The 19,999-nt window shown below is 45.4% G+C and overlaps 1 protein-coding gene across 2 annotated transcripts in view; it reads left to right on the forward strand.

Moving 5' to 3' along the window:
- The window catches only part of LOC136590896 (short transient receptor potential channel 2-like), a 138,338-nt gene that overhangs the window by 109,960 nt on the left and 8,379 nt on the right, over nt 1-19,999 (forward strand). For both annotated transcript variants that reach the window (XR_010787778.1, XM_066588420.1), the window contains exons 3-10: nt 3,970-4,173; nt 5,234-5,398; nt 8,257-8,431; nt 11,794-11,994; nt 12,291-12,453; nt 15,231-15,323; nt 16,010-16,202; nt 16,840-16,967. Coding sequence is in view for 1 of the 2 variants with exons in the window: in XM_066588420.1 (XP_066444517.1) it covers nt 3,970-4,173; nt 5,234-5,398; nt 8,257-8,431; nt 11,794-11,994; nt 12,291-12,453; nt 15,231-15,323; nt 16,010-16,202; nt 16,840-16,967 (1,322 nt within the window). In the remaining variant the exon portion in view is untranslated. The remainder of the gene's footprint in view (nt 1-3,969; nt 4,174-5,233; nt 5,399-8,256; nt 8,432-11,793; nt 11,995-12,290; nt 12,454-15,230; nt 15,324-16,009; nt 16,203-16,839; nt 16,968-19,999) is intronic.

A 19,999-nucleotide genomic window follows, 5' to 3' on the forward strand; every position in this document is an offset into this window, starting at 1 on the left:
CCTGTCCTGTGATCTCTGTAGCCTCCGTATACTCCCGCTGTACTGTGATCTCTGTAGCCCCCATATACTCCCCCTGTCCTGTGATCTCTGTAGCCTCCGTATACTCCCGCTGTACTGTGATCTCTATAGCCCCCATATACCCCCCTGTCCTATTATCTCTGCAGCCTCCGTATACTCTCTCTGTCCTGTAATCTCTACAGCCCATGTATACTCCCACTGTCCTGTGATTTCTGCAGCCCATGTATACTCCCCCTGTCCTGTGATCTCTGTAGCCCCCATATACTCCCCCTGTCCTGTGATCTCTGTAGCCCCCATATACTCCCTTTGCCCAGTGATCTCTGTAGCCCCATATACACCCCCTGTCCTGTGATCTCTGTAGCCCCCATATACTCCCCCTGTCCTGTTATCTCTGCAGCCTCCGTAAACTCTCTCTGTCCTGTGATCTCACCAGTATTTTCAACCTCTCTCTGACCTCTGGCATCTTTCCCTCTTCTTTCAAACACGCCATCATATCCCCACTGCTAAAGAAGCCGACTCTGGACGCGACCGATGCTGCCAACTACCGACCCATCTCAAACCTCCCCTTCATCTCCAAACTACTAGAACGCCTGGTTTACTCCCGCCTTGTAAGCTATCTATAAGAGCACTCTCTCCTAGACCCCCTACAGTCTGGCTTCCGACCTCAACACTCAACAGAAACTGCCCTTACAAGGATATCCAATGACCTACTGATAGCCAAATCGAGGGGCGATTACTCCCTACTGATCCTCCTCGACCTCTCCGCAGCATTTGACACTGTTGACCACAAACTCCTCCTCAGTATGCTTCGCTCCATTGGCCTAAAGGTCACTGCTCTCTCCTGGTTCTCCTCCTACCTATCTGACCGCTCTTTCAGTGTCCCCTTTGCTGGCTCTACCTCCCCTCCTCTTCCTCTTGCTGTTGGGGTCCCCCAAGGCTCAGTCCTCGGCCCCCTCCTTTTCTCTATCTACACAGCCCCTATTGGACAAACCATCAGGAGATTTGGCCTCCAATACCCCCTCTATGCTGATGACACCCAGCTGTACACCTCTTCCCGTGACATCTCTGCACCTTTACTCCAAAACATCACTGACTGTCTGTCCGCTGTCTCTAACACTGTGTCCTCTCTCTACCTAAAACTAAACCTCTCTAAAACTGACCTGCTGGTATTTCCGCCCTCCACTAACCGCCCTCCTCCTGACATCTCCATCTCAGTGTGTGGCGCCACCATAACTCCTAGACATCATGCCCGCTGCCTTGGGGTCATATTTGACTCTGATCTCTCTTTTACCCCCTACATCCAATCTCTGGCCCGAACATGTCAGCTGCACCTCAAGAACATCGCAAGAATCCGCTCTCTTCTCACTGTGGACACGCTAAAAATGCTTACTGTTGCCCTTATCCACTCCCGGCTCGATTATTGCACCTTGTTGCTGATCGGCCTCCCCTGCACCAGACTCTACCCCCTCCAATCCATCCTGAATGCGGCAGCCAGGCTCATCTTCCTGTCCAGTCGCTACTCGGACGCCTCTGTCCTGTGCCGGTCACTGCACTGGCTGCCCGTTAAATACAGAATTCAATTTAAACTCGCCACCTTCATCCACAAAGCCCTCCACAGCGCAGCGCCCCCGATATTGTATCCCTCATCCACAGCACTGCGCCGCCCTACATTGTATCCCCCATCCACAGTGCAGCGCCCCCCTATATTGCCTCCCTAATCTCAATCCATCAACCAGCCCGGGCTCTCCGCTCTGCTAACGAAACCAGACTGAGTGCCCCTTTAATTCGAACTTCTCATTCCCACCTCCAAGACTTCTCCAGAGCAGCACCGGTCCTCTGGAACGCACTACCAAAGGCTACCCGAGCAATCCAGGCCTCGCAGAACTTCAGGCGTGCTCTAAAAACGCACCTCTTCAGGGAGGCATACCGAATTCCCTAAATAAACCCCTCTGTACTCCGCCTGATAACATGCTCCCTGACCTACTGACTGCAATCCCTGCTAGCCATCATAAACCGCTCCTGCAGTCACACTGTTTCTGCCGTCACACGGCTAAATGTCTGACCATTGTCTATGTGTATATCACCCCTCACTTTCCACCTCGCCATACCGTGCACATCTCCAGCCCCTTTACCTTCTGTATCACCCCATTACTTGTAGTATGTAAGCTCGTTGGAGCAGGACCCTCACCCCTATTGTTTCCATCAATTGATTACTATGTAACCATGGTTCTGTAATGTTTGTACTTTTGTCTTTCTGTATCCCCCCCCCGTCTATGTAAGCGCTGCGGAATATGTTGGCGCTATACAAATATAATAATAATACATTTTCTCTGTAGCCACCATATACTTCCCCTGTCCTGTGATCTCTGTAGCCCCATGTACTCCCCCTCTCCTGTGATCTCTGTAGCCCCCATATACTCCCCCTGTCCTGTGATCTCTGTAGCCCCCATATACTCCCCCTGTCCTGTGATCTCTGCAGCCTCCATATACTCCTCCTGTCCTGTGATCTCTGCAGCCCCCATATACTCCCCCTGTCCTGTGATGTCTGTAGCCCCCATATACTCCCCCTGTCCTGTGATCTCTGCAGCCCCCATATACTCCCCCTGTCCTGTGATCTCTGCAGCCCCCATATACTCCCCCTGTCCTGTGATCTCTGTTGCCCCATATACTCCCCCTGTCCTGTGATCTCTGTAGCCCCATATACTACCCTCTCCGTTGATCTCTGTAGCCCCATATACTCCCCCTGTCCTGTGATCTCTGTAGCCCCCATATATTCCCCCTGTCCTGTTATCTCTGCAGCCTCCGTAAGCTCTCTCTGTCCTGTGATCTCTACAGCCCATGTATACTCCCTCTGTCCTTTGATCTCTGTAGCCCCCGTATACTCCCACTGTCCTGTGATTTCTACAGCCCATGTATCCTTCCCCTGTCCTGTTATCTCTGCCACCCCCATATACTTCCCCGGTATTAGTGTATCTTGAGGCCACCAGAAGGTAGGGGTGTGACAGTGCTTCCATGGAGGAACGCCCCTGTCACACCTCTAGCTCCCGATAGGTACAAGATAAAGGTCCTGGAAGGTCCTTGGATAAATGATATTGCAGCCGCCGGCTGTCGCTGACTGCCTCCCTGCGGCTGCGGCCGCGGCCTCCCTGGGGTAGGGAGTGAATGTTGCCCCTACCCTGTATGGTCTCTGTTGCGTTACTCTGCGGCAGGCGGCTGTAGCGGGGGGTCAAAAGCGCTTGCATGGAGCAGCGGGTTTGTCCAGGGGCTTCTCCGCCACTGCCTCAGGCGCACGACTGAAGCTCTGCAGCGCTCACATGTGCCAGCTGTCGGCTGTGTCCGGTGGCTTCTCCACAGTGCTCAGATGTGGCGGCCATCGGCTGTGTGCAGTGTCTTCTCCCCCATACCATGAGCAGCAGGACGGCTGACAGCAGCCCAGGATGTGTGACTATACAGCCTTCGCGGAGACTGCCGGGCCGCAGACGCAGTCTCAGGGTCCACCGCCGGTTCCATGACCGAACAGCTGCTTCTTATCCTGCACTGCCAGCATACGTGGCACCACAGAGAAGTGGCAGACAGTGAGAGAGCTGCAGCGTGGCATGGCCCATTCTCACTGTACTGTGAAGCCGCTGTCACAGACGCCGGATACAACGAAGAAGCCGCTCATAATCACTGGCAGGATCTGGGAGCTGGAACAGGGGGAGGCAGGCCCGCAGCCAATGAGAAATGGGGGGGGGGGGGGGGCGTGGCTAGTCTGTCAAGCAGCATGTAGCTTGTCACCACCCACAGTTCAGGTGGCGTCAATATACGCTAATACCTACTCCCCCTGTCCTGTGATCTCTGCAGCATGTGTATACTCCCCCTGTCCTGTGATCTCTGCAGCATGTGTATACTCCCCCTGTCCTGTGATCTCTGCAGCATGTGTATACTCCCCCTGTCCTGTGATCTCTGCAGCCCGAGTACCTGAGCTTGGAGGACCTGTGTCAAGAATTTGCAGTGGAGCTGCTAGGAATGTGTCGTAACCAGAGCGAAGTCACTGCCGTTCTCAATGACTGTGGAGATGACAGCGATGAAGAAGAGATGGACAATCAGGCGTTTGAGGAAGGAATCCCCAACCTGGCCCGACTTCGGCTCGCTGTGCACCACAACCAGAAGCGGGTAACCTGCTCTATATTCAGCCCACATGCCTACACTGAAGTGGCCCTTAATAAACAAGGGCCCATGTGGATTATGACATTGAAACTCGTTATACCGATGTGTGATACTTCCGTATATATTTTATATTAACCCTTAATATCTCATTTTCTCCTGCTAATAACTCACTTTCTTACTGATCTCATTTGTTTCGCTCCAATACGTTCACAGCTGCCATCATTTTGCTAGCCTCCTGTCAATTCCCAGCATGCTCTGCTGTGGTGCATTGGGGTAAATGTAGTGTTTACCTCCTATGGTGTACAGTAGTTTGTGCCTTACCAAGACCAGGGTGTCTCCTCAGGCAGCAGTCTGAAGGGCCTCAGAGGGAAGGTGGGTTTCCACCCATCGGAATTTTATTTTTTGCCAGCTGTGCCTGCAAACCGACTGGGCAGCAACCCGACAAGCATTCAGCTGACTTGCCCTGCCGCTCCCGCCTGGTGGCAGCTGCTGCGATCAGAATGTGACCCCTGAACCCTTGCCCCAGACGATGGGTGGAGAATTCAGAATTTGCACTCTGATCAAAGCAGCTGCAGCCACTGGCAGATGGAAGCAACGGGGTGAATTAGTCGAATGCCTACGAGTCGCTGCCCGGCTGGAAGTAAACTACAAGGGAAACTATTAATCATGGGGTGACTACTGGGGGTGACTACTATTGGGGTCACTATTACTACTGGAGCCACTAACAAAGTGCGAATTACTGAGGCCATTAAGGGGACCAATATTACTACTGAGGACACTAAAGGGGTCACTATTACTACTGGAGCCACTAACAGGGTCAGCATTATGACTGGGGTTACTATTACTACTGGGGCCATTAAGGGGATCACAATTACTAATAGGGCCACTATTACTATTGGGGTAACTATTACTACTGGAGCCACTAACAGGGTCACCATTACTATTGGGGCACCCCTGACCAAGACCCCACCATCTACCCCACTCTGCCCCCTATTGGTCGCCATGTATGAGGGATCAGAGTATATTAGGAGGATTTATAATAGCCTTCGTTATCCGTCTCCACCAGTTTGTGGCTCATCCCATTTGTCAACAAGTCCTGTCCTCTATCTGGAGCGGGAAGCTGTCGGGCTGGAGGGGCAGTAACACCATCTGGAAGCTCTTCATTGCCTGCGCCATCTTCCTCACCATGCCAGTCCTGTGCCTCGTCTATTGGTTGGTTCCAAAGTCTAAGGTAAACAGGATAACACTGTATATACAGAATTGTATTGTTTAACCCCTTCTAGACCAGCCAACAGTTTTATATCTCATGTTTGTTTGTGAAATAACCCCTCTATGGTGTCTTTAATCCTTAATGACGCGGCCCTTTCTTTGTTGCCCTTTTTGGTTTTTCTCCCCACTTTTAGGGCTCCTGCCCAATTGCGTTTTTTTAACGCTGCGATATCGCTGCGTTCTTCCACGCATTTGTCAATGGGACTTTCCAATGTTAAAATCGCATCGCACAAAAAATGCAACGTACCGACCTGCGATGCCGCAGTGACAAAAACACAAGTGGGCGCTCGCCCTGCAGAGTCACAGCTCTTTAGCTTTCCTATTGGTGTAGCTGTCTGAGTTGTTGTATTGTTCAATAGGAATACAGTCAGTGTATGGGGCTCACCTGCTGAGGGCGCTGTGCGAGGCGAGGCTGGAGCGCTGGCCTGGTGATCCGCCAGCTCCATCCGTTTACTAAGGCGTGAGGAAAGAGAATCCAAAAAACATGGCGGCTTCTCCAACCAAAACGTCCCTTTATGATTCCCAGGTTAAGACCGGCCGGACGTCACGCTGAACGCGCTTCGGCTAAACAAATGGCTGGAGCATCATGTCCGCACATAGAGATATACAGAACTGAAAGACTGGGACCGAAAATCACCCGTATGGATCGCTGTGATCGCCGCTCTGGAGTTCTGCTGAGTGTCCATCAGAGCCGGCTGTATACACCCTTTGTGTGCCGGGTGTATCATACAAGAACTATGAATAAATGTGCTTTGGGACATAAATAGGAGATATTGTGAACACCAAATATATATATATATATTGCTATAAGATCATGTTAAACCATTAGAGGAATCCATCATAAACATTAAACGCTCGAAGTCTGAGAGGGATAAGAGAGATTAAACGGAGAATGTGGTATATAGCTGGAAAACAACGTCCACACAGGAGAGGGATACACATAACCCCCCACAGAGTCACCTTCCCTTCATCTGAGCTGGACAACTGGGACAATACATATGATCCATCCCGCTTGGATAGTCCCAATCAGGTGGGAACAATCAGTTACTCTGCATCATCAAAAGACGCCAGAAAACGCGATCCCATCAGACGGAGACAGTAGGTGATGACATTATGTCAGACCGCACTGCTTCTCACCCGAATCACATCAGTATTAAACAGGTTTGGGTTTTGTTCCGGATCATTCCAGCTCCTTGAAGTGTGTTGTGTAGTAAGGGAACCATAACTAAAAATACCAACATATTGGACACTTTTTTGAAATAGATTATAATCATTATCTATATATATAAAATTGAATGTATGTCTGTCTGCGTGCGTGCGTGCGTGTGTGCGTGCGTGCGTGTTTGTCCTTTATGCGCTACTACACCATTCATCCGATCGCCATGAAACTTTGGGAAGTTGTTGAGTACACTCCTGGGAAGATTATAGGCATAGTACAAATATCCTACGATAAATGGCGCGCGAGCGTCGTCGAAAGTTACGCCCCCCCCCCCACGTAGATCGAATAAGTAAGCCACCTGCTATTGTGATGTCATCACTGATGTCATCAACATCGGACGCCCTTGAACATGCCCCAACATGTTCTATAAAGCTGCATTGTGATGTCATTAAGGCTCTATTATGACACGTACAGCTTGGAACCACTAGAGCACGCCAGCCAATTACCATTGGAGTTGGAAGTGGGTAAACAAGTACTAGGATATCTTCCTAAGAAGCCACAGCAGCCGGATAAATTGTATGTTCCACCCAACGGCTATTTTATTTAGCCCGCAAGGGGGAAGCAGCGGCCTACAAAATCTCATTCAGGTAGGTAGGTTCAGTTCTTGGAGGTTGGGGAATGCTTATGGGCAAGGCCTTATGTCTCATCCCAACTCGATTATTCAATTCTAAGCGCAAAAGAATTAGCGTCCAAATTTTACGTACGGAATTTAATTCTTTCACTTCCCAATGTCATAGAAACTTGAAATTTGGCTCGAGCATTGATTGTCATAAATAGGAAAAGCTAATGGGTCCCAACTCGATTATTCAATTCAAAGCGCCAAAGAATTAGCGTCCAAATTTTACGTACGGAATCTAATTCTCTCATTTCCTGATGTCATAGATAGATAGATAGACTGTATGCAATAACCCAGATAGATAGATAGATAGATAGATAGATAGATAGACTGTATGCAATGACACGTACAGCTTGAAACCATAAATACTAGAGCACGCCAGCCATTTACAGTCAGTCTCCATTGGAGTTGGAAGTGGGCAAACATGTACTAGGCTATCTTCCCAAGAAGCCACAGCAGCCGGATAAATTGGATGTTCCACACAACGGCTATTTTATTCAGCCTGCAAGGGGGAAGCAGCGGCCTACAAAACCTCAGTGGTCGCTGCTGCCGTCATCTAGATATATAAAAACGAATGTATGTATGTCTGTCTGTCTTCGCAGCAACGCGCGACGGGTACGCTAGTTATTAATATAAGATTTTCGATGGAGGTTCGCTCCTCACAAACCTCCTTTCTGGACTTTTTCCTCAAAGGAGATATTGAAAACAATAATGTTATTGTTACCTTTTATCGAGAACCAAGCGCTGGGAACACTATTGTAGAAGCAAGGAGCTGTCACCGAGACACACGATTCAAGCAATACCCACAGGGGAGTTATGGAAACAAATAAAATGGGTTTTTTTCAGCTCAGATCATAGAAAAAAAGAGGATTAGCTTCATGTAGAATTTAGGAGATCTGTTACCAGAGCCCTCTAAGTGATCAGCTGTGGTATGACAAAGTGTTAATCGCTCTTCGTGAGAATACATTTTTCTATTATTATTCAGGTTGGAAAAGTCCTTAAGATTCCTGTCATAAAGTTTCTCCTTCACTCGGCCTCATACTTGTGGTTCCTGATATTTCTCCTGGTGGAGTCCTTAATCATGGAGAGAAGACATGATATATATGTGGGCAGAGACCAGACCATATGGCAGAACTCTCTACACATGGTCTGGGTGGCAGGTCAGTCTACAGTACAACGGTATAGCTATAATACTACCCCTTGGTAAAAGAATATAACTGCTATAATACTGCCCCCAGTGTACAAGAATATAACTACTATAATACTGCCCCCTATGTACAAGAGTATAACTACTATAATATTGCCCCCTATGTACAAGAATATAACTACTATAATACTGCCCCCTATGTACAAGAATATAACTACTATAATACTGCCCCCTATGTACAAGAATATAACTACTATAATACTGCCCCCTATCTACAAAAATATGACTACTATAATACTGCCCCCTATGTACAAGAATATAACTACTATAATAATGCCCCCTATGTACAAGAATATAACTACTATAATACTGCCTCCTATGTACAAGAATATAACTACTATAATACTGCTGCCTGTGTACAAGAATATAACTACTACAATACTGCCCCCTATGTACAAGAATATACCTACTATAATACTGCCCCCTATGTACAAGAATATAACTACTATAATACTGCCCCCAGTGTACAAGAATATAACTACTATAATACTGCCCATTATGTACAAGAATATAACTACTATAATACTGCCCCCTATGTACAAGAATATAACTAGTATAATACTGCCCCCTATGTACAAGAATATAACTACTATAATACTGCCCCCTATGTACAAGAATATAACTAGTATAATACTGCTCCTATGTACAAGAATATAACTACAATAATACTGCTCCTATGTACAAGAATATAACTATAATACTGCCTCCTATGTACAAGAATATAACTACTATAATACTGCCCCCAGTGTACAAGAATATAACTACTATAATACTGCCTCCTATGTACAAGAATATAACTACTATAATACTGCCCATTATGTACAAGAATATAACTACTATAATACTGCCCCCTATGTACAAGAATATAACTACTATAATACTGCCCCCCTATGTACAAGAATATAACTACTATAATACTGCTCCCTATGTACAAGCATATAACTACTATAATACTGCCTCCTATGTACAAGAATATAACTAGTATAATACTGCCCCCTATGTACAAAAATATAACTACTATAATACTGCCCCCTATGTACAAGAATATAACTACTATAATACTGCCCCCTATGTACAAGAATATAACTACTATAATACTGCCCCTATGTACAAGAATATAACTACTATAATACTGCCCCTATGTACAAGAATATAACTACTATAATACTGCCCCTATGTACAAGAATATAACTACTATAATACTGCCCCTATGTACAAGCATATAACTACTATAATATTGCTCCCTATGTACAAGAATATAACTACTATAATACTGCCCCCTATGTACAAGAATATAACTACTATAATACTGCCCCCTATGTACAAGAATATAACTAGTATAATACTGCCCCCTATGTACAAGAATATAACTACTATAATACTGCTCCCTATGTACAAGAATATAACTACTATAATACTGCCTTCTATGTACAAGAATATAACTACTATAATACTGCTCCTATGTACAAGAATATAACTAGTATAATACTGCCCCCTATGTACAAGAATATAACTACTATAATACTGCTCCTATGTACAAGAATATACCTACTATAATACTGCTCCCTATGTACAAGAATATAACTACTATAATACTGCTCCTATGTATTAGAATATAACTACTATAATACTGCCCACTATGTACAAGAATATAACTACTATAATACTGCCCCCTATGTACAAGAATATAACTACTATAATACTGCTCCTATGTATTAGAATATAACTACTATAATACTGCCCCCTATGTACAAGAATATAACTACTATAATACTGCCCATTATGTACAAGAATATAACTACTATAATACTGCTCCTATGTACAAGAATATAACTACTATAATACTGCCTCCTATGTACAAGAATATAACTACTATAATACTGCTCTATGTACAGGAATATAACTACTATAATACTGCCCCTATGTACAAGAATATAACTACTATAATACTGCCTCCTATGTACAAGAATATAACTACTATAATACTGCTCCCTATGTACAAGAATATAACTACTATAATACTGCTCCTATGTGCAAGAATATAACTACTATAATACTGCCCCCTATGTACAAGAATATAACTACTATAATACTGCCCCTATGTATAAGAATATAACTACTATAATACTGCCCCCTATGTACAAGAATATAACTACTATAATACTGCCCCTATGTATAAGAATATATCTACTATAATACTGCCCCCTATGTACAAGAATATAACTACTATAATACTGTCCCCCTATGTACAAGAATATAACTACTATAATACTGCCCCTATGTATAAGAATATAACTACTATAATACTGCCCCCTATGTACAAGAATATAACTACTATAATACTGCCTCCTATGTACAAGAATATAACTACTATAATACTGCCCCCTATGTACAAGAATATAACTACTATAATACTGCCCCCTATGTACAAGAATATAACTACTATAATACTGCTCCCTATGTACAAGAATATAACTACTATAATACTGTCCCCCTATGTACAAGAATATAACTACTATAATACTGCCCCCTATGTACAAGAATATACCTACTATAATACTGCCTCCAATATACAAGAATATAACTACTATAATACTGCCCTCTATGTACAAGAATATAACTACTATAATACTGCCTCCTATGTACAAGAATATACCTACTATAATACTGCCTCCAATATACAAGAATATAACTACTATAATACTGCCCCCTATGTACAAGAATATAACTACTATAATACTGCCTCCTATGTACAAGAATATAACTACTATAATACTGCCCCCTATGTACAAGAATATAACTACTATAATACTGTCCCCCTATGTACAAGAATATAACTACTATAATACTGCCCCTATGTATAAGAATATAACTACTATAATACTGCCCCCTATGTACAAGAATATAACTACTATAATACTGCCTCCTATGTACAAGAATATAACTACTATAATACTGCCCCCTATGTACAAGAATATAACTACTATAATACTGCCCCTATGTACAAGAATATAACTACTATAATACTGCCCCCTATGTACAAGAATATAACTACTATAATACTGCCCCCTATGTACAAGAATATAACTACTATAATACTGCCCCCTATGTACAAGAATATAACTACTATAATACTGCCCCCTATGTACAAGAATATAACTACTATAATACTGCCCCCTATGTACAAGAATATAACTACTATAATACTGCCCCCTATGTACAAGAATATAACTACTATAATACTGCCCCTATGTACAAGAACATAACTACTATTATACTGCCCCCTGTATTTAAGAATTTTCTCTGTGTCTGCAGGTTTTCTCTGGCATGAGTGTAAAGAGGTTTGGATTGAGGGGTTGAGAAGCTATTTTCTTGACTGGTGGAACTTTCTGGACATTGTCACTATCAGTATGTACCTGGCGTCGTTCTCTCTGCGGATCCTGGTGGCAGTGAAGGGCTATGTCACCTGTAACAATGATCCTGAGTCAGATGTTTGCTTCTATTACACTAAAGCAGGTGAGACTCGTACGTTATCTTATCGCTGTTTCTGGTGGTTTGGGGGGATTAGATGCCCCGGCTGCTCCTTGATTGTGATTGGTGAAGGTTCCTCTTCTCCATCCCTCACCTATCCCTTACTGGAGTGGTTCCATGAGTTCTCCAAAGTACCTAAACCCTTTTCATGCTCATTGGATACTTTGTAACATTGTAAATCCCAGACATTATCGTGCTGGTGATACTTGTGTCTTCTCTTTAGATTGAGGCATCTGCAGATGAATCTAGAATGGGTTATAACTGTTTGAACTGTTTTGTAGGACGTCCGGACTGGAACACGGAGGACCCACAGTTCATTGCTGAGGTCTTATTTGCTGTGACCAGTATGCTGAGCTTCACCCGTCTGGCTTACATCCTTCCTGCCCATGAGAAGCTTGGCACACTACAGATTTCTATAGGGAAAATGATTGATGACATGATACGGTGAGGAATCCCACTCAGCCAAGTCCTTCAAGGTAGTAGCCCCAGGAGAGGTGTCCTTCAGATTACATCATCCATATGGTGTCTTATCAAAGCTCAACTAGTTGGTGCAAAAACCTTATCTACATAATTCCCCGGAGTGCCACTCAGGACGATAGTGATGACCCGACCAAGGTTCTTCAACGTAGGGAGTTAGGACTACAGGGCTGTAAGTCATATGATATTATATGGCTTTATTTGTAGAGGGGAAGACACATAGAGTCGAATAACATTATTATGACCACCAGCTAATATCCAGAGTAACCACCATGTGCCACATGGACAGCAGCTAGATGGGCTGGGAGTGACTCAGTAAGGTGCAGGTAGGTGGTCTCAGATATCTGGAGCCATTCTGACTGCAGTACATCTCACAGTTACTACAGGGTGCATGGGGAGGATCCATAGAGCGAACACAACGATCGAGCTGGTCCCACAGATGCTCAGTTGGGTTCAAGTCTGGTGAATTAGGTGGCAGGGAAGTACCTGGAGGTCTTGGTTGTGCTCCTTCAGCTGCTGTCGGACATCTCTAGTCACGTGACAAGTCGTATTGTCTTGCTGGATGATCCCGCCTGCTCAAGAGAAGACAAACAGCATGTATGGGCGTACATGATCCACAAGGAGGGATTCGTAAGCAGATTGGTTCAGAGTGCCTTCAACATGGATGAGCGGCCCAGAGAACGCCACGACTATAATGCTGCGACCAATGGCTTGTGTTCTTCCAGCAATGCAGGGTGTTTGTTCTCTCATATTTCTCGCCGGACGCGCCAACATCCATGCTATCAATGAAGTAGATACATGACTCATCGGAGATGGCAACCCTGTACCAATCAGCAGTGGTCCAATTCCGATACTGCTGTGCGGGTTAAAGCCTTTTCTTCCAAAGCCCGTCTGTTAGCATAGCTGCAGTGACCATCCGTCTGTTCCAGAGCCCCATATGTGGTGGGATTCCCTCAACTGTTTCACACACACGTCTGGTCGCCCCCTGGTTCATTTTCATGGTGAGCTGCTCCACTGCACACCTTTGTAGCCGACATTCACCGCCCACATCAATGGCTCCGTAGTTTCCACATCAGTCAGTCCCAATGGTGCTATCTGTCCACTCACCATACGCTTTCACCACAGCAGTATGTAAGCCGTTCATAAACTGTGCTGTCTGAGAAATACCGCCCCCCGGGGTGTAGCTGAGGGCTCAGGGGCCCGGGTGCAAAAGTTTATCTTGGGGCCTTCCAACTTCTCTTAACCTTTTAACACAGAGGTGTAACTTGAAGTTCTTGAGCCCCAATGCAAAGCCTGTAACTATTATGCTCCCTATATGGAGGAGAGAGACCTTATGGGCCCCCTAAAGCTCCTCGGCCTGGATGCATCCCCCATAGTTACGCCAGTGCCTCCACTCTTGGCCTGAAAGCCATTAATTATCCCTTTTTGCAACTCTGATAAATCGTCCCTTTTACCCAACGAGTGATATGAGAGCAGACGGCCTGCGCCCACCTTATATACCCACCAGGCCAGCCCACACATCAGTTCATGGACTATATGCTACCGACATTGAAAGTAGGAGCTGCTCATAATAGATGGGACCCGACTGTGTAGCTTCACACTGGACAAAATTAAAGGGATTTGGACTTTTTGAGTTTTATTTCGGGAATTGTAATGGTTCTATAGACCCCACTGAAGCCATCTTGTGGCATGTCCATTGCTGTATACAACCAAACGCATGGTTCTTCTTGTACCCCTTTACTCCAGGGCATACATCTGCATCCTGGGCGGGTCGGGTTTGTATGGAGTAGGATTGGATGCTGATCCCGCTCCATACAAGGCGGGCACCAGATGTCTTTGATGGCATATACATCCACGATCAGCATTCATGCCAATTGTGGCTGTTAACTCTTTAAATGCCACTGTCAATTCTGATAGCTGCAATTAAATGCCCCAATTGGTGTTTTGGGGTCCCGAATTATTCCCCCGTGATGTCATTGCGAGGTGTCGTTCGGTTGCCATGGCAGCCTGGGACCTTCTGTAGGCCTCTAGGACTGCCATGAATGAATGCCATGGTAGACTGTCTGTTAAAATGCAGTATAACGTACTACAATGGTATTACATTATACTGTATGAGCAATGAAGCCATTGCAAGTTCAAGTTCCCTGCGGGGACTAAAATGAAGATGTGAAAATTAATTAAAAAAAGAGAGAAACTTTATTAATTATTAGATAAAATAAAAGGTAATAAAAGTTAAGAGAAAAATCCATTGAAGTGAATGAGAGCTGAGCTGCACTACCAGACACAACCAACGGACAAGGGTGGCACTGTGTTTGGAGAAAGCATCCATGTTCTGTTCAACCCTGGCCAACCCCTTTAAGGGGTTAAAGAACATTGATACTCAGAAATCCCAGTTTTTATGATCTTAGGATCTTGGCCACGACCTTCTTCTTGAAGACCCTCGGTGGATATTTCATTTTACCAACTTTTATAGGGTTGGAATGTTCCCAGGATTTTCCATGAGTGTTAGTTGAGAAAGACTTTGATGTCTGTCTTTGCCCAGTGGTCTTCAATCTGTGGCTCCACAATTCCCAGAAGCTGAGTTATATCTTTGCCACAGCCTGTAGACCGCCGGCCTAATCTAGTCTTCCTATTCTATAGTCACTAACTTGCTGGATTCAGCCCCCATGGCAGTGTGAAGGGATGGTCCTACATCTGTTGTAAGTGAGCTAATATACTGCTATTACCATGTCTCCTGTGCCCAGGTTCATGTTTATCCTGATGATCATCCTCACTGCCTTCCTCTGTGGCCTCAACAACATCTATGTCAACTACAATGACGCAGAGAAGCTGGGGAAGTATGTATCGCATTGTCTTGCCATACAGTTTGTCATAGTCTTCTTGTCAAGGGAGTCATCAGGAAGACCTCACATGGCCACAATGTCTCAGCTATCAGTAATGGAGAGAATACATGTAGCCATTGAGCTTAGTGTTGAGGCCCATTTACAGGCAAAGCATAATCTTTCAAACGATTGAAAGTTTTAGCAATCTTTTTGCATAAAGTGGTAATGGACACTAATGTCTATTAACACTTTATCATCTTCATTTGCATGCAGGAGCTGTTTGCAGAGCCCAGCATGTGATTAAACACAGGTTGGGCTCTGCACACAGCTGCATTGTTCTCGGTTGGGCTGCCTGCAGAATACAATGTAATCTCCGTCTCTTGTGGAGAACACAGCATGCGGTCTGTTGAGAGAGACTTTATCTCTGTGCGGCTGAAGGATGCATTTTAAGTTCACCTTAAAATCATCGTTGAGATTTTAAAAAAAGTGCACAAAGGCAGCATTTACATGTAACGATTATCGCTTATTTATGGTCGTTTAAATGAACTTTGAGCAATATTTGTTGCATGTAAATGGGCCTTTAGTCTGCAGTAGGCAAAGCTTGTCATTCTAATATCCTTGATATGGATCTCAACAGGAATTGAGTACTTAGAAGAGCCCAGAGCCTCACACGTTGTGTTGTCTCTTTTGGTATCTTGCAGTTTTAACGAGACCATCCAGTTTCTTTTCTGGACCATGTTTCAGATGGTGGACAGGCAGTCTGTGGACATGAATCACTACGTGGTGGCAGAGTTTGTTGGACGGATATTGTATGGTCTGTTTACTATTGTCATGGTCATCGTCCTTCTCAACATGCTTATTGCTATGATCACTAACTCATTCCAGAAGATCGAGGTGAGTTCCTACTTCAGCCTCATGATATATTGTAGAGCAAACACCACCAATGGTGCTGCTGCATGGAACCGTGACTGGAAGCTCTCACCACTAGAAATGCCTGTATATCCAAGGGTATTTATTGAACCATATGGCGGTATAAAGTACATCATGTTTCGACCCTATTTATCAGTCCCTAAACTGACATAACCTGATGAAGACCCGAGAGAGAGTTGAAACGCATTGCTCTGTATACTGCTATATGGTTGAGTAGCTACATTTGGACATCATTTCTGGTTTCAGGAGCTTCAGTCATGGTTCCATCTAGCAGTTCCACTGATGGTGTTTCTTCTGCTACATATCATCCCACTGAATGTGTTTGAGGCGTTCAGGATGACCCCCCCCCCCCCCCCCCCCAGTCCATCATGACTTGGAAGCTGTTGGCACCGGAAAACTGTTACATCCTTAGAATATCTGGTATTCAATGGCGCACAACCATATCACGGAGCGGTGACAACCTCTCACACATAAGCTAGAGGCTGGTTGTCAGCTCTGATAGGCGAATGGCTGCTACTGTAGCATAAGGTGTGCGGTTCTCATGTCTCTCTAGATGTGTATTGTCCTCTCCATCAAGGTCCATTGATGCTGTCTTTTACAGGATGATGCTGATGTTGAATGGAAATTTGCTCGCTCCAAGTTGTATCTTTCCTATTTCCGAGAAGGACTGACGCTCCCGGTTCCATTTAATATCATCCCTACTCCAAAAGCGCTCTTCTACATCGTCAGGTATGGACTCCATCGCTCTGATCCCACCATCATCTCCGTGATTAGAGAGATCAGCTCTGGCATCACTTCATTGGTCTTCAGATGGAAATCATCGGGTCTCCGTAAAGCCTTGGCTGTTCAGAGTCTCTTGGGTCGGTCTATGAGGTTAATCCTTGATGGGGTTTTACGGTTAGGTTAGTTGTTGACATCTGGGCACCAATTAACCATTTTGCACCCAAGCCAGTTTTGGCCCATGTCACTGCGCCCCATTTTTCAAATTAGACGTTTTTCACTTTAGCCCTTTCGTACAATTAACATGATCGAACATAGCTTAGACTTAACCCTTTAGCTGCTGCCGCCCATGTGAACAGTGGCATGTAGAGGGTTAGGAGAGGGCTCCCTCTTTCCAAATTTGTAGTCGGATGTTGCCGTCGGGGTCCGCAGTTCTACACGTGTCATTGGCCGTTCATATAGATGCAAGAATCTGATTTCATGTTGGTTATCCGGCCGCTGTATATAACTAGATTGTGCTAGAAAACTGTGAGAGATTACAGAGACGTCACATTGATGAAATAAGACATACGTGTAAATAAGAGGTCCCCCTGAGTCTTTCCACGCCGCTCAGACTGTTCACAAGGGCTGCAGGAGTGTCTGCTGCAGGAACCAGCCGGAGCCGCCATCATGTTGGGGCTGAAGTGGCCTTCATGTCTTTCTTCCATGGCGGTAATATCCTGGCGGAGTCTGCCCCGTGTTCATCATCACGGCACCCAACACACCAGATGAGAATGTAAGACATGAGTTCTGAGCGACATTCGGCAGCCAAGTTACTGATCCACTGCTAACATGTTGCTTACTAGTTCAGCGCGGTTGTCGGCCCGATGGCTTTGGCCCGTTGGTTGTCGCCCCGATGGTTGTAACCCTGTTGGCTGTCGGCCCATTGGATGTCGGCCCGATGGCTTTGGCCCGTTGGTTGTCGCCCCGATGGTTGTAACCCTGTTGGCTGTCGGCCCATTGGTTGTCGGCCCGATGGATGTCGGCCTGTTGGATGTAACACTGTTGGCTGTCAGCCCATTGGATATTGGCCCTTTGGCTGTCGGACCATTGGTTGCCAAGAAAGTCTTGTACAACCAGCACAAATACATCCCAAGCGGTGGGTTCAGGCGCTCAGTTTGGATCTGAATGGGTCGTCACACAATAATTCATGGATTTTGGGGCCAACAAAAATTCCTGCTTTTAGTTCGGCTTCCGTTTTGGTTTTTTCAGTCTTGTCCTTCAGATACTGGAAACCATTTCAGTTATGGTCTGTGACCACGATGGTTTCCCATCAGGCTGGTCAATGTGAAGCGGTGGCTGGTACACGGTCATTAGACCAACCAGTGATGCATGTAGCTCATTGTATCTGCCAGCAGTGCGCTCAGCTCCGGCGGCGGCTGCGCCACTTTGTAAGGATCGCTCACAAGCAGCAGAGACTATCCAGCAACAGCAGTCATGCAGGAACGGCCGTCCGCAGGATGATCTTTGGGTTCGTGACAAATCAGAGGCCCAGCACCCGGCATTGCCATCCTCTGGCCATGGAGCCTCTGTGAGGTCGGAGCGGCACACGGTGCGGCGGATGTGAGGCGCCCGCCTGTTGTCTCCAACTTTACACCTTTAATAATACTTGTAAGCGCTCTTCACTCCATGAACGCATGCCGTGTATTCACCACAATGTAGCACTAGTCGTCTGGATGGTTGATGGCGCCGCCGGCTCATCTGTAGGCTGAAGCAGACATACTGGCGATATAAGAACACAGTGTTGTCAGAAGCCTGCGCTCGGCCCGCCTGGCATTATATAGGCCCAGCAACCGCTACCATCGGCTTACCAACCTGCTCAGGTGTGCCCAGACACCGCAGGAACCTGCTGCTGCCAGGAGGTGTTACAGGAGGTGCTGGAAGGCAGGATGCAGCAGTTATAATGTGGCCATGCATCAGTATGTGGGCCAATCTACCGAGCTTCAGATTCGCATTCAGCGCACTCGATTTCATGTAAATAACACTTTTTACTCCCAGCAGCAAAATCTTTGTTAATCAGTGTTATCTGTCATACCAGAAGAAAAACGTGTGAAAATGGCAGATTGTCTGGTAGTTTAGGACTTTGTAAATAACTGCAAAACGTATCGACCGAAACTCACCTGTAAGTAAAGTACAAAGTGAAAGCACTTAAAGGGACAGGCGCGGGCAGAAGGGGTTTACGGCCGGAGTGCTGTTACTCATCCAAGTCGTCCTGAAGTCGGTTTGAGACGCTTTGTGCTTTATATCCAGGGGAAGCTCCGTCGGTTTGTCCTGCATGTAATTCTAAAAATATTAAAATTTGGAAAAATTCGCATTTTTCAAAATGTTACCTTTTCTGCTTATAATATATATATATTAGTCGTACGGCACAAGATAGCTGAGCAGTAACCTTTACCGTGTGTCCGCATCATGTCGGCAGCACTCTAAGTAAAGCACCAATTTATACATTCTGACGACATTCCCCGACTCCATTGTCTTAGGGACTAGGTCAGTGTCAAGTGGTTTTCAGGGGCCGGTGCGTCAGAAACCCCCATAAATCACCCCAAAACGACTTCCCTTCATCTCAGCATTTAGGAAGTTTGATTTAAATCCCGCTCTAAAGCATTAAAGGGTTAAAATGTGGGCAAAATTTACAAGAAATGTCCTTTTTCCTGCAGGTTTTCAGTTGTGAAGCCTTTTTTCTGGGACGCCGCAGGAGTCGGCAGATGTTTTTTACTAACTTCTATCATATAGGGGATCGGCTGTTTCCACACTTTTTTCCCTACAAACTGAACTTTCGTTGAACATTTTTTTTTATAGATGAAAATTTTTTTATTGAAACAAAAGTTTATTTTATTTATTTATTTTTTTTACAGATGAACATTTTTTTCCCTGTAATTAAAAACTTTTATGTTTTTAATTGCAGGCAAAGCTGTCGGGATCCATGAGCTCAGCTATCTGTATAGCAGGGGCACAGAGCTTCGATGTATCGGGGCAGGAGCGCCTCCTGTTGGCTGTGACTA

The sequence above is a fragment of the Eleutherodactylus coqui genome, chromosome 1, assembly GCF_035609145.1.
Source record: "Eleutherodactylus coqui strain aEleCoq1 chromosome 1, aEleCoq1.hap1, whole genome shotgun sequence".
Lineage (NCBI taxonomy): Eukaryota > Metazoa > Chordata > Amphibia > Anura > Eleutherodactylidae > Eleutherodactylus > Eleutherodactylus coqui.